Source organism: Chlorocebus sabaeus, chromosome 1 (assembly GCF_047675955.1).
Source record: "Chlorocebus sabaeus isolate Y175 chromosome 1, mChlSab1.0.hap1, whole genome shotgun sequence".
Taxonomy (NCBI): domain Eukaryota; kingdom Metazoa; phylum Chordata; class Mammalia; order Primates; family Cercopithecidae; genus Chlorocebus; species Chlorocebus sabaeus.
In genome coordinates, this window is record NC_132904.1 from 96,370,822 (window position 1) to 96,386,880 (window position 16,059).

At 34.2% G+C, this 16,059-nt stretch overlaps 1 protein-coding gene across 1 annotated transcript in view; it reads left to right on the forward strand.

Moving 5' to 3' along the window:
• CNTN5 (contactin 5) overlaps nucleotides 1–16,059 on the forward strand; it is a 1,322,079-nt gene that overhangs the window by 780,335 nt on the left and 525,685 nt on the right. Inside the window, exon 4 of the mRNA XM_038004871.2 lies at nucleotides 227–448. Coding sequence (XP_037860799.2) covers nucleotides 227–448 — 222 coding nt within the window. The remainder of the gene's footprint in view (nucleotides 1–226; nucleotides 449–16,059) is intronic.

A 16,059-nucleotide genomic window follows, 5' to 3' on the forward strand; every position in this document is an offset into this window, starting at 1 on the left:
CCTCCCCTCTCCCCTCCCCTCCCCTCTCCCCTCCTCAATAGGACAACTAGTAGAATTTTCAGAAAATACTAAAAAATATTAAAGTAACATTTTTCACACTCGCACTGTAATCTGAATTTGCTTGCAGCTCCAAAGGTTTTCAGTAATGCCTTCAAAAGAAACAATTTTCATAAGAATAAAACAGTTTCCTCAAAATTCAGATTTTACTGTATTTTTTCTCTTACAGAATATTCAAAAGCTCTTCCTGGTCTCTCCACTTCATATGCCACTTTGTTAAGAATTAAGAAGAGTTCATCTTCATCTCTCTTTGGTTCCAAAACCAGACCACGATACAGCAGCTCTCCATTGGGAACACTGAGTGCTTCTTCACCCAGCTGGCGAGGGGCAGCTCAGCATTATTATTCCCCCGTCAATCTTTATCATTCCTCAGATGCCTTCAAACAAGATGGTAAGTGTCAAAGAAAAATGGCTGCAGATAGAATAAAGGAGGCAAAGAAGACTGATTTAAGACTCTTGCAGTAGAGATCAAGACTATTCCGATAGGAGAGAGTGATTGAACTCAACTCTGCTAAAAATGAAAACAGGAGAGTTTTTAAAGCTGGGGTGAGCTAGTAGAAAATTGGAGGATGATAGGGGAGATACTGGTTAACGTGACTAGGCCATCTGTGTTTATTGATTGGTGCTTATTGAAGTTAGGATTCTACCCTCTCATAGAGACTGGGAGATAGAGAACCTGTTTCTTGATGGTTACATTTCAAATGGAGAGCTCCCAGGACCTGAGACAGACATTACTGGGTTACAAAAATGATGAGAGCCTGGAAGACTATTTACATTTCAAAGTGGCAGAGAATACATTTACACTTGCAGCTTTCTCAAGTAAATGCTCTAAGGAGAGGGAGATTAGAAGACTATAGTCAGGAAGAAACCTGTCTAAAGTTTATAAAGGTGAAAGGAGTGCTAAGCTGTGTTGGTTGTAAGTTAGTCTTCCGCTCTAAACATCTTTAAAGAATTTGTGTGCATTATTATTTAATTGCACTGTATACCAATTCTAATTGAGGATTAAGACTAAATGCATTCATATACTGAAAGTAAAAATAGACTTTTTTGGGAGGGCAATTTGACAGTGAATATCAGAAACATAAAACAGACTTATCCTTCAATCCAGTGGTTTTATTTCTGGAAGTGTATTCTGTGTAAGAAAATAATAAACAGAGCACATAATGATATGTATATAGCATATATACTATATGCTTAGCATTACTTAATGGAAAATAAGAAATAATCTATACATCCAACACTAAGATATCGGTTAAATTAAGGACTGATCTACAGCTATTAGCTTTATAGTTTGAACGACATTTTCTAGATGTTCTCTACCTTTATCATTTTTGGATCTATCGACAAAATAATGCCTGGCTCATTAATAGCAAGACAAACTAGCACCTGTTATTACTAGTCTCTGTCCAGTCTGTTTTATATAGAAATGAATTTCAGTTTTCTCAACACATATGTGAAGTAGATACTGTTACTGTCTTCTATAGAAATGAAAACTCTGGGACAGATAAGTATTTTTCACAATGTCACACTGCTAATAGGTATCATAGCCTATTTTTATTCACATCAACAATGATATTAAGACTAGTGCACTTAGGCTACATTTCATTTACGACCGATGAAAGAATAAACATTCAAAGATACATTTCAGAGGAACTTAGATACTGGAAAGATTCTGGGAATGACAATTAGGTGGTGGTGCCAGGTGCAGGCAAACTTATCCTTTGTGATTATACCAATTGTTGCCATGTGGAGCATTGTCTCATAGTGTTGGCATCTAAATTATATGTAAGCATTTTGTTAGAATTCCAAAAATGTTTTATTTTCCAAAATACTTAATGTGAGTTTTTAACTTTCTATTACCCTTAAGCCTAATATGAAATGTAATCAGTCAGAGATGTGTTTGGATTTGTTTTCTTTAGGCATTATTATCTTGTGGAAAGGCAGTAAGGTAGAAAATCGAGTGATCAGAACTATGATCTACTTTTATAGTTGGTATAATTTTCACCTAAGTAGTGTTCTGCCTCCTTGTTCTCTAGTGTCAAATGGCAGTTAAGGTGGTCACAATGGTAAATATAAGTATGAATTCAAATCCATGGAAATAATGAGAACAATAAATATTGGGACATAAAATGGAGCCAGCTGTGAGACCAGTTCAAGGTGTCTACTATTAATGCCTATACACCTACTGTGAACTGGTCCCGTTTTGGGTAATTAGCCAGAAAAGAAAGAAAATCTGGTCAATTACATATTTCACAGTATTTCAAACATTAAAATGGAATTGTTATTCAGTAAAAGCACAACTCTCTGACACATTAATTAGACAGGTTTTTTTTTTTTCTGGAAAATCTTCATTAAGAGTTTATTCGATATGATGGCGAGTGACCTGAACATGACTTTTACTGTACCCGTGATAATGAGTTTCATCTGTTTCAGTAAAGGCAGATGCAACTCAAAGAGAAACAACAAAATGAGAAGAAATGATTCTCTAAAACTGTGCTCCTCAATCTTTACAAATAAAACCTCTGTTAAAATAAGACACGCCTTCAAAGATCGAGGTAGAGCAAGATAATCTCACTTACAAAAAGCTCCCATGTGATGGTGACACTGCTGGTCTGTGGACGATACTTACTGAGTCACAAGACTCTGGGCTGGGGACCAATGTAATATAACTTAGTCCTCTGTTAATTTAGTTTAATCCATATTTAGAGTATCAGGAAGAATGGATAATCTGAGTATTTTCCAAGAAATCTTGCGTAACTGCTGTTTTCTCTTCTGAGCATTTTATAAATCTTAGCTAGATGCGACTTTGAGTTCTTTCTCTCTGACAGGAGTCTGACATATGGCTTTTGTCAGGTAATTCCCTTTAGCCTTAATAGAGAGTAAAGCTGAGGTTGACATGCTGTTGTGAAAAATGAGGAAACTAACAGAGCCTGAATAGAAAATCGTCCCACTCCTGTTCAGAGTTAAGCCAAGAAATACCCCAGACAGAGCAAAGATTTTTATGAAAAATATAAAGACTCAGCTTGCAGAGCAATTTGGGGAAGCAATTCCACTTCCGGATATACAACTTGGAGAAACCTTTCCATATGAGTACAAAGAAATAAAATGTATCTTTACTGCAATATATGTCTAACAGGAAAGGTTGGAAACAACTCAGATGTCCATCAAAAGGGGAATGGATACATTGTATTTTTTTTTAATTTAATGGAGAACTAAAACTGTTAAAGTGAATACAAAGAAAATGGATAGACCTCAAAATAGAGAGTGAACAAGGTGAGTTATGGAGTATTATTTATAATATGATATCACTTATGTAAAACAATGGAAAAATATATCCTATTTATGGATACACATAAGTGGTATAATTTTAAAACATGAATTTGAGATAGCAAGTTGACTACAGTGCTTACCACTGAGGACAAAGGGAGAATGAGAGCAGGAAATAAGTGCCAGGAGAGGGAATATGCATTATCGCAACTTAGTGATACTTTATTTCTTGAAAGAAAAAAATCTGAAATAAATATAACACCTGTAGTGGCTAGACACTAAAATGTCTCACAATAATTCCCGCTTCTTGGCATTTACAGTGTAATCTCTCACTTTATCTGTTGGCTATGGCTATTAAGTTGCTTCTGGAGAATAGACTATAAATAAAGTAATGGGATATGACTCCTAACAGTGGGTTACAGAAGCCACTGGCTTCCATCTTGTTTGTTTTTTTTGCTTTCTGGCTTGCTCATATTGATGGAAGCCAGCTCATGCTGAGAGCTGTCCTGTTGACAGACCCACTGGGAATGGCCTCTGGCCAACAGCCCAAGAGTAAGTGAAGCACTCAGTCCAACGCCCCTAAGGAATTTGAATCCTACGAGTAGTCACGTGAGTGAGTTTACAAGTGTATCTGTACCTATTCGAACATTGGGATGAGACAGCTTCCCACCTTGTGAAAGACACAGAGCAAGGGTTGAGCCACACCTGCTTCCCTGACCCACGAAGGCTGTGAGGTAATCAACACATAATCTTTGTTCATTTTCTGGGCCTCCTTTCTACTATTTTTACTATAATTCTATATTTCTGCAGAAAATCATTCTCATAGTTTCATAGCTTTAAAGTTTCCTTTACATATTTCCTCTATTTTAAGTTTCTGTGTCATCTTGTGATCATCTCAACAGGTTGGTATTCTTTTCTAGGAAGCCAGTTCCTCTATTCAGCCCAGATTTGTTTATTCAGGTCTTGATTATGCATTCTTCTTTGTTCTCCTTTATATTTTGTACAAGGCCTACTTTTTAGTCCTATTTGTTACATAAACAGATGCTGCAGAGAAAATCTGTAAAAAACGACAAATGCTGCAATTAGAAGAGATAAAATTTCAATCTTCCTACTACTTGCTCACAGTTTATATTAAATGTATTATACTTTATTCATTACATTAGAAATTGTGAAATATTTAAAATATAAAGGAAATAATTCATGAAAACCTCTTGTGACTATATATATTAACTTTATTAAACTTTAATCTTTTCCCAAATTTGCTTCAGTATTTTTTGACATAAAATTTAAGTTGAGAGTTCTTATTTTGCTTGGATTGTGTCTCCCACTTTCTCCACTCTTAGAGGAACCACTGTACTTACTTTGTCATTTATATGCATGTGTTTATATTTCTGTACATATGAAGCCTATAATATATGAAGCCTGTATTTCTGTACATATGAAGCTTATGTACTGTTTTTTAAAAAATTTATGTCAATGATTCTGTGTATATCATTCATGATCCACCTTTTCTGGATCAACATTATATCCTAGAGATTCATGTATCTTGATATCTTCATTTCTAAGTTCATTTCATTTCCTATAAAGCATACTACACTATGACTCTATTACAATTTCTTTATCCATTCCCTTTTTGTAAATATTTTGATTGTTTCTAATTTTACGCTGTTATATGTCAAATGCATTTTTTCATGCCTCATTGGTAATTGTGTTAAATGTATTTTAGGAGTGCAATTTTTATATAAAAGCATTGTAACATTTCCACATACCGTCAAATTGCTTTCCAAAGTGATTGACACTTGTACCAACATGGTACGAGTGTTCATATTTCTCCACATTGTCACCAACATATTTTTTGGCAGTCTCTTGAGTATAGTACAACATTTTATTGTGGTTTACTTTGCATTTTCTTGACTAGTGAGGTTGAAATTTCAAATATTGGACAGTCTGGTTTTTTCTAATGCATATTTCTTATTCACATATGTTGACTGTTTCTATTAGAATATTTTACTTTCGTTGAACTGTAGGAAATTTACAAATCAATTGCTCACTAATTGGTTAAATGCATTGCAGATATATTCTCTCAGAATGTAGCTTATCATTTTACTGTTTCAGTAGCATCTTTAGTTAAGCAGAATTTTTTGATTTTTGTGTAATGCAATATAGCAATATTTTCCTTTGTAGTCTGTGCTTTCCATATCCTAAAAAAAAAAAAAAAAAAACCCTTTTTACCTTAAATTTTTATTTTCTTTCAAATGTAAATTTTGATTTTCATATTTAGGTGTTTACATGAGATTATTTTTGTATGTAATACGAGGTAATTACCTGATTTTATTTGTTTTCTATTTTTGGAGTACTATGTATTAACTAATGTCAATGATGTTCACTGATTTGTGAAAGCACTCCCTCATGTATTTTCAAACATACTTTAAATCCTTCAGTAACATGGTTTAATTTTTTCGAAAATAGTTTTCACATCTTTATTCCTAGATCTCATACAGTTTTTGTCTCCTAGAAAATAATAACATAGTAAGCATAGCATAGTGTTTGTTAAGTTGGTATATAGAGCCCTATCACTCTGTTTCTATTGTCTTTCTGTTTTTGCTTGTATGGCCTTGTCTAATAATATATGTTAGATGCTGTATTTGGTAAAATTGCTTGTAAAAATAGCCAGCTGTGTGGTTAGGAGGAACACAGAAAAAGTTTGGTTAAAAGTAGCTGGTATCTGCCACACACTTTGATTTCTTTAGGATATTTTCATTTTTCCCTTGCTTTCTGTTAGATAGATTGTTTTCTATATTTAATTCCTCTTTCTTTTATTATATCTTTTTTGCATCATGTAACTGTTTCTTTTGTGATTACCATTAACTTAGTCTATAGTGGTTTTCAATAATGAAATTAAAAAATTTCCCAAGTATAATGTTATTCAATAATTTTATTTTTTCAAACAGAAAATATTTGCATGCTTTAAGTACTTACTGTTTTTTCTTTTGCTAGTTTTCCCTTATGTACAAAAATATGTTTAATAATCAATACTTAATTATATTTTCTGTAACATTAGTATCTATAGTCATACTTTCTTCCATTATATAATTTTTCTCTGTTCACTTTTTGGATAAAGCACATTTTGTAGTTAAAAAGGATATCACTGTCGCAAACTATTTTAGTCTTTATCTGTCTGAAAATATCTTTATTTTGCCATTACTCTTGAGTGACAGATGATTTGGCAGGGTGTAAAATTTCTGGATTGATAGTTATGTTCCCATACTACTTTAAATATCTGCTGGCCTCTTTTGTAGCAGGCAGGTGTGTTATCAATCTAGTTGTTATTTTCTTTGTTAATAGACTGCCCTGTGGAAGTCATTTTTTTCTAATGCTTGACATTTTGTACCTTTACTATGTACTTTCTAAAAGTTTATTTTTGCTTATCGACCCAGCACTTATGAGACAATTCAAAAGAAAATATAATATAGAGATATAATTTCAAAGAAATTGTAACATCTTTCTTTTCAAATGTGCAAAATCCAGCTCTTTTTCTGATTCTTCTATTCTTCATTTCTACACTTTTGGTGTGTTATAATTGCTTGCTTAGTGTAAGGAAGTCCATTCCTGCATTTATATTTTGGAGTATCTTTAGCATGTTTATTTTAAAGTCCTGATAGATAGAAGTTTAAGTGTATTTTATCTGGAATAAGTTCTTATTGCTATTATTGACTTTGCCTATTTTTTTTTGCAACATAGAATTTTTTATCTATGTTGTAATTTTTGGTTTTCTTTGCAGGTACATACAGAAAGGAAATATTTTTAGTGTTTTATTTTCCCCCTTCTCAACTCTGTGCTTTCCTCTTATTTTTAACCAATTCATGATCACTGCCATCTTGTCCTTCCAAACTCTAGATAAGAACCAGTTCTTATAATGACATTTTGAGGCATTATATTTCTGTTTGGGATATTGAGATTTAGTCACTGTGCCTGGGAATAGCTTAATTAAGTTCACAGTCAAGAAGCTATATCTACCTGCTTTCATCTTTGCAGGTCCACACCTTTCAGTGTACTGTAGCCTCACATGCTCACAGAAACAGACACACATACATACACACAAAAGGCATCCAACCTGTTGTTATAGGTATCATGACTGAGGTATATACAGTATTATTTGGTAACATAGAAGAGAGGCATCAAATCTAACCTGTGTTGTATGATTGAGTCAAAATTGAGGAAGTGATACTGGATCTAAAATATATTGCATGTGTAGAAGTACATTATAGATAAAATAAATCATGTGTTCAAAGGCAAAGAGGTAAGACAGCACACTCCTGTGTTTAAGGAACTGCACGTTATATATTATACTTGTAGCAAAGTGTGAGTGGCTGCAATGAAATTATAAATAGATTTAGTCTTCTTTTTAAGGAGTCTAAAAATTTTATCTGTATTAACAGCAAGCCTCGATTAATCAGTGGAATCTTTTTAGCAGCAGTTGCCCGAGAGACCTCTGAGCATGCAGATTTAAAATAATAATAATAATAAAGTCTCTCTCATAGGAGGAAGGAAATAGGGGGGTCAGAAAGATGCTTTCATATTTATAAAGGAAAAAACTGATAATTATCTCAAGGAAAGCAGTAGTAGCAGAGATAAAGAGAAAATAATAGTTTATCACCCTGTATTCTACTAGAGTGTCTCCATGTAGGTATATTTGGTCAGAGCAGTTGTCTTCATTGACTTTTTTTTTTTTTTTTTTTTAATGTGAGACAGGGCTTCACTCTGTGGCCCAGGCTAGAGTGCAGTGGCATGATCTTGGCTCACTGCAACCTCTGCCTCTGGGGTTCAAGTGATTCTTTCATCTCAGCCTCCCTGGTAGCTGGGACTACAAGGTCACACTACCATGCTCAGCTAATTTTTGTGTTTTTTGGTAGAGATAGGGTTTCACCATGTTGGCCAGGCTGGTCTTGAACTCCTGACCTCAGGTGATCCACCCACCTTGACCTCCCAAAGTGCTGGGATTACAGCCATGAGCCGCTGTGCCCCATCCATTCATTGGTTCTTTTTAAGTTTTATTATGTCTAATTGTCTTCTGTTTGTCCTGAAATGTTTTCAACATTATAACAGCAATAGCCTGAATCCATTATGGAATTCCAACCATGTGGGATTAAATTAAAAGGTAAAATTTAAAAGAAGACTAGACTAATTTGTTAAATTCCAGTAGAAACACAAGCAGCATATAGTGATAACAAATATTTTTGTTAGGTCTGTTTTGGCCCAGAAACATCTTCATAGAGACAAAGTATATATCTGCAATAACTTACACATAGCTTTGTTTCCAAATTTTTAACAAATATTTTTAGAGGTTTATAAACAGATTGGCTCTAAAAAGTAGCTTGAATGCCCATTTTATACAATTACTTTACTTCTCTATATTATAATGATAACAATACTCAAAATGCTTTCTGAGTGTTTTTGACTCAAATTTTTATGCAACTCTCTCAACTATTTTTCTTTGATCGGTCAATAACATATTTAGAATAGGATTACAGTGAACATAAAATATCTGTACAGGTTTATTAGACAAAGATGTACTTTTCAAATTTTTTCTGTAGGAGATATTGGCCATCCACTGTGTGTAAGCTGTACATTAACTCATCACAAGACAGTTATTTTTGTTTTAATCTCCAAAATTTTGAAAGTATTTGATAAATATCATGACCGTATAGCACATTCATATGTATTATGCTTTCTATGTGAAATAGAATAAAGTAATAGATAGATAGATCTTCAGAGATATGTACAATGATTACGGTATAGTACTAAATCAGTAACATGAATAGCTCATTATAAGAGTAATTTGTGAAAAAAAAACCTTTATGAACCTTTATATAATGGCTGCTGCTTCTTTGTAAACTAATGATAGCATTCTGTCTTAGTCCATTTTGTGATACTGTTACAGTATACCACACTGGGTAATTTAAAATGAGCAGAAATGTGTTGACTCACAATTCTGGAGGCAGGGAAGTCCAATACAAAGTGCTGGAATCTCGTGGGGATGTTCTTGCTGCATCATCACATGGTGAAGGTGGAAGGGCAGAGAGAGTGAGAGCAAGAATGGATAATGCAATTGCAACAGTAATGGCCTAATCAGGTCTTAAAGGTCCCACCTCTTAATACTGTTACAATATCAATTAACTGAACATAAATTTTAAAGGGGAAACACCTTGAAATCATAGTTGATACCCTGTGGTATTTTATTAAATAGGAAGTTAAGTATCAGTGAATATGAAATAGTTTTTGTTTACACGTGCATAATCATGGAATCATTTATCTAAATTTAAGTAAGATATATGGAAAACTAAAAGAACTTTGCATATATTATTTTACTACTCAAGGGAATTTACATTATTAAAATCATGTATCTTTATCTTCAGCGGTCATGTTGATGATGTATTTTAGTCACAGATACTAAATTTTATTATAGTAGTTCACTTAATGACAAATCCCATCTAAATGTGAGCTGTTGCTTCAAATATTCACATATTCATGGAATGTATCTGTACTTGCTATATTCTATTTCCAGTGAGAATTAGAAAACATCGTGTCTGATTCTACTTTGTTATTTATCATAGTAGTTAGATCATTTTAGCAACCAAAGGTATTCCATTTAGAGCAAATTTAGTGATTGTGTTGTGATATTTGAAAAGTGTGATTTACCAAAAAAAAAAAAAAAAAAAAAAAAAAGGAAGCTTTTGGTTATATTTTAATTAGCTCTATGCTTTAACAGATATTCCCTGGTGATACAATTAAAGAAGCATCAAAATTTTTAGTGATCTGAAATGGTAAAAATGCATATTCTAGTGTACTTAAAAATATTTGCATAGAGGTTAATCTGATAATTTGCTGTACATATGGCCACATTTAGGGAGTACAGAAAAAGGCTGCATTCAGAATTATTGTGTTGCATGACAATGAAAATATGGTTGTGAATATTGTGGACTGGCCCGAATTAGACAAAGAGAAATCAAATGTTATACCTTGGTCATTCCCAGGCTTTATGATAGAAAATAATCAAGAAAGGCACAGTAGTCAGTCATTGATACTTGACTGAGGTGAGGAGATGGATATAGTCAATGAATAAAAACTTCTGAGCTAGTCTCATAAAAGAAAGAAGAGAAATAGAACAGTACCTGGAAAGGTGAGTACTGCTTATTGGCATTGAGCAACCAGAAAAGTCCGCAGTATCTACTCTGTTTTCAACCTGATATTGTTATTTTGGATAATAGCTTTGATCCCTTGAAATTGTGTCAGTGAAAATGTTTCATAGACCTAAGAGTTATAATGTGGTTTAAAAAGGAACAGCTGAGTTGTTAATAATCATTCTGAAGTAGTTATTTGAGGACAGAGTGACATTTAAGTGTTTTAAAAAATTGACCAAGATTTAAATTTAAAAAATTTCAAGGTAATGTAGGTTAATTGAAAGCCCTTATGAGTTGACACCTCAGATACATGAAGGATATACACTTTCAGGGGACATAGGCAGGGATTATTAACCAGAACTGACACTATACCTTTTCCTCCCTCTATAAATATAAACTGGTTCTTGACTTCATCTGTTTTTATTGTTATGATTTTAGTAGGAGTAAACTTAATTAAGTGTTGGGTGCATTTCGTTCTTCTATTTGTGATGAGATGGTTAGGTGAAGATATTTTATCTTTGGATAGAGACAGTCTGGATTAAGAGTGATTCAAACTAGATAGCTCAGACTTTTTTGTGGGGGAGGGGGAGGCGAGGAGCATGTTCTTGAGATTCAGAGACTGCAATGCTGTTTTTGGTGGAGAAATGGTGATCCTTAGAGGAAGCAGATTATTTTTCTACTAAACCTAAGCACATAATTTTGCTCTCTTTAATTCCCTCAGTGGTAACACAATCTTCAGTTTATAAACCCTCCCCCAAGGCTTTTAAAATGTGTAGCACTGTCTTCTGACATTTGGAAGATTCCTGCATCTTCAAATTTGTTGCCTTATATTGTCAATACTTTTGGCTAAATTTTATCATTAACATGATTTATTACCAGATTTGACCTGGCACATGGGCAGTGGCATCCTGACTCAAAGCAGCCCCTTTGGTGACAATTTTCTATTGTTTCCTCAAAATACTTTTTGTTGATAAATTGTTTTAGAGACACAAGCACAAAATGTAAATGATCTTTTATGAAAATGAGAATTCTCTCTCGGAGGGGGAAAGTGTATTTTATTTGGATGACACTCTTCTAAGTAAAATACATCATGCCAGTTTCCCCCATGTAAAAATTGAGACCATTCTAATAATAACTTTACAGTCTTACGAACATTCATCAAAACTTTGATTTTATTCTCTTATTGTAGTCTTAATTTTAGAGCCATTTATTATTTTATATTTAGCTGCTTTTTCACCAATTTAAGTATATGTGATGTGAGCAGATACCATTTCATAGTCTCCTCTTTATTCTCTTTCAGCACTTAGAGTGGTGCATGGTTACTGGGGGCTTTACAAATGTTTTTAAATAAGAGAACTGCTTCATTTGTCCTGAAATCTGAATTTAGACTGAATTTCTACACCATGATAGGATATTTACTAAATATTTTTGAACACAATAGTGTATTTTGGATTATAATTGGAAAGGAGAAAAGAATAATATCCACCTTCAACAAGATGACCTATTGGTTTCGCATCCTGTGAATCTTAGGTTGGTGCAAATGTAATTGAGGTTTTGGACCATGAATTTTAAATCATAACTAGGCTCCAATACATTTTATTAATCAAAATAGGAACCATTACAATCAACACATTTTTGCCAATGAGAAATAAATTTGTTTATTCCTGTAGCATAATAATCTGTGCTTCAGGATTTGACAAACTCTTGGAAAGCATTTTCTGCATCCTGCTGGTTGTGCAAGCGTTTTTCCTGCAAAAATTATTGATATACTTGAAGAAGTGGTAGTTGGTTGGCTAGAGGTCAGGTGAATATAGTGAATGAAGCAAAATTTCATAGCTCCATTCGTTCAACTTTTGAAGTGTTGGTTGTGTGACATGCAGCCGGGCATTGTGGTGGAGAGGAATTGGGCCCTTTCTGTTGACCAATGCCGGCTGTTGGTGTTGCAGTTTTTGGTGCAGCTCATCAATTTGGTGAGCATACTTTTCAGATGTAATGGTTTCACCCAGATTCAGAAAGCTATAATAGATCTAGCCAGCAGCAGACCACCAGTGACCATGTCTTTTTTTGTTGGTGCAAATTTGACTTAAGGAAGTGCTTTGCAGCTTCATCTCCATCCAACCACTGAGCTAGTCATCATCAGTTGTTGTATAAAATCCAGTTTTTGTTGCACGTCACAATCTGATAGAGAAATGATTGATTGTTGTCGCATAGAATAAGAGAATAGGACACTTCAAAATGATGATTTTTTTTTGGGGGGGGGTCAGCTCATGAGGTGCCTACCTACTGAGGTGTTTTACCTTTCCAGTTTGCTTCAAATGCTAAACGACTAGAATGGTTGACACTGAGTTCTTCAGCAACTTCTTATGTAGTCAGAAGAGGATCAGCTTTCATGATTCCTCTCATTTGGTCGTTGTCAACTTCCAATGGCCAGCCACTAAGTTCCTCATCTTCAAGTTTCTTGTCTCCTTTGCAAAACTTCTTGAACCACCCCTGCGCTGTACATTCGTTGGCAGTTACTGCGCAAAATGTGTTGCTGATGATGTGAGTTGTCGCCGCTGCTTTATGACCCATTTTGAACTCGAATAAGAAAACTGCTTGAATTTGCTTTTTGTCTAACATCATTTCCATAGTTTAAAAAAAAAATCAAGTAACAAGTCATTAGCAAAAAAGCAAGAAATGCCCATTAAAATGATATATAACATAACCACATTTAACAATGCATTCCAATATCCAGTGGCAAACCCCAGCAAGGCAAAAACTGCAGTTACATTGGCACCACCTTAACACATGGAGTTGGTGTGCTTTGATTGTTTCCATAAGTGATAACATCACTGTATCCTCCAACCTGTCTTTTATATCTATACGAAAGTGACAAAAACCTATTAGACTTGCACTTTATTTATGTTGTGTGTACAATGAAATGCTACACTACCCATGAAACATTCATCACTATGCTTGTTAATAAATAATGCTCTTCAATTCTTACAAATCCTTGAAAGTTTTATAGTTTATACTTGTTTAAGTTTCATAAACTTCATTTCAATGTTGAAAGACAACTGAAAGTTAAAGGAAGATCTGGACAATTTCTTTAAGAATTCATCTAAGATACATGGTGCGAAAAGTTTTTCTCACCTTGTAACTATTTATGGCATCATAAAATACAATTTCTGGTTAACACTTCAAAATTTCTTCAAATCATCACATAAAATATACTAATGATCATTAAAAGGGCATTCCTTAACATTTTATTGGGCATGATAGGCTGCTATTTCCTTTGTATGATATTACTGATACACTTACATTACATTATATGAATAAGCTAATCACAGTCATAAATTACAGCTAACCAGCGGGCAGAACGGTTGGAGCCTGGCATTAGATACAATCCCTGAGAAAAATTAGCATAGAAGTTGATGTTTAAAAAGAGTATTTAAGCCTGAAAGGCAGATTTAGAATTGAGGGAGACGTGATAACGTTGGATCATGATTCAAGAAAACAATCGAAACAGTGTTCCAAAACCAAAAAGCAAGCCTTTCTGAGAGAACCTGGCTGCGGGAGTCTCAGATGGATGATACTTAAAATGTCTTGGAAGGAAAGAAGTTTTAAAGTTAGTATCTGGGTAGCCTATCAGTAAGTGGCAGAAGTTTCGGAAGGAGTTAGAGAGAGCCAGACACTAGCTTGATCCTAGGACAGGACTCTATAAAGGAAACTATTGTCTCCATAACAAGATAATATACAGACAATCCCTAATTGAAGGTAGTTCGATTTACAATTTTTTAACTTTATGATGGTGTGAAAGTGATATGCATTCAGTAGAAACCATACTCTGAGAACCCATACAACCACTCTGTTTCTTACTTTCTGTAGAGTTTTCAGTAAATTACATGAGATGATAAAACTGTATTATAAAATAATCTTTGTGTTAGCTGACTTTGCCTAACTGGAGACTAATGTGAGTGTTCTGAACAACTTTAAGGTAGGCTGAGATAAACTCTGATGTTCAGTATATTAGTTGAATTAAATGCATTTTTGAATTATAATATTTTCAATTTATGATAGGTTTATTGAGGTGCAATCTTATCAAAAGCTGAAGAGCATCTGTACTACTGCTCCTAGAAACTTCACTTGGAGACAGGGAGATGGGACTTACAGAGGCATAATTTATAGTAGAACTGGATCTTCCTGTTCAAGATCCTCTCAGAGAAGACTACTGCCAACAGCAGGCTAACTTTAGGCAGTCATCGTCTCCTGTTTCTTGCTCTAGGTCAGTGATTCTCAGTTGCTGTGTCACCTCCTTCTTCAGTGTGTTTCAGACATTTGTAAGGGTAGTCTCAGCTATTCAAGGATGTTACTTTCGTTGAGAGAGTAGAGACCAGGAATTCTAAATGTCCTATGATTGCAAAGCACAGAACTCTTAAGTGTCCTGGCAGGCATTTTTGTGAGTGAAAATTCTCTTTATAATTATCTGGTAAAATAATCTGACTTGATATTATATTATTTGTGTGGTATTTTTAAATACAGTGGATATTTCAATGCAAACACTATATGAATTACAAGATTATGCTTAGTTTTGTTCAGAACTTAACCAGAGGTTTCTGTCCATTTAGAAAACATACTACCTAACACCAGTGCACTTTGAGTCACTAATTCTAGACACCTGGATTAGTTTCCATTTGTAGATGCTGCATTCATGGAGATTTTGTGAACAAAAACTCTTGATTGCTTCTTTATGTTGTCTATTATAATTCTGAAAATGTGCATACTGAAAATGTACATATTGAATTAAATATTATTTTAGGCTGGGCACAGTGGTTCATGCCTGTAATTGCAGCACTTTGGGAGGCTAAGGTAGAAAGATTGGTTTGGCCTAGGAGGTCGAGGCTGCAGTGAGCCATGATTGTGCCACTGCACTCCATCCAGCCTGGATGACCGAGCAAGACCTTGCTTCAAGAAATGAAAAAATCAAACCACAATTTTACAGTAAATGAGTATGCTTTTATTTGTCCTTTTTAAATCATTTTTAAAAGAATTACTTGCAGGTAGTTAGAATATTCATTTATTTTATCTGACAATCACAAAGTGAGAGTATAAAATAGTTATAATTTGAAAACTTTGAGAAACTGCTAGATGGATGTAAGTACTTTTTCTCCATTTCATATTGTTTTTCTCAACTTGGTGAGACTAGGATAGATGGGGTTACTACTAAGGCTGGGAGACAACAAAAGAGTAAGGGAGGAACAGGACTACATATATATGATTTTATAATTTACAAGTTTAGTTTAAACATCTTTGATTTATGCTACTCCAGATGACTGTCTACACAGCTGGCTCTTGGCTTGCCTCCATAGTCAAGACCATTTTGCCCTAGCCATTTAATTGATACCTTGTTTTCCTGGTATAAAGCTGCAAGAGAGTGATCCAGAGTAATTCAGGAGTTTCCCTTCTTGTATGTCTACCTTCCATTTTTCAGTTAACTGTTTGAAGACCTATTGCTTCCATGATGCAAACTCCTTTCAAAAATTTTATGTTCCCCTCCAAAGAGACTCTGTCCTTT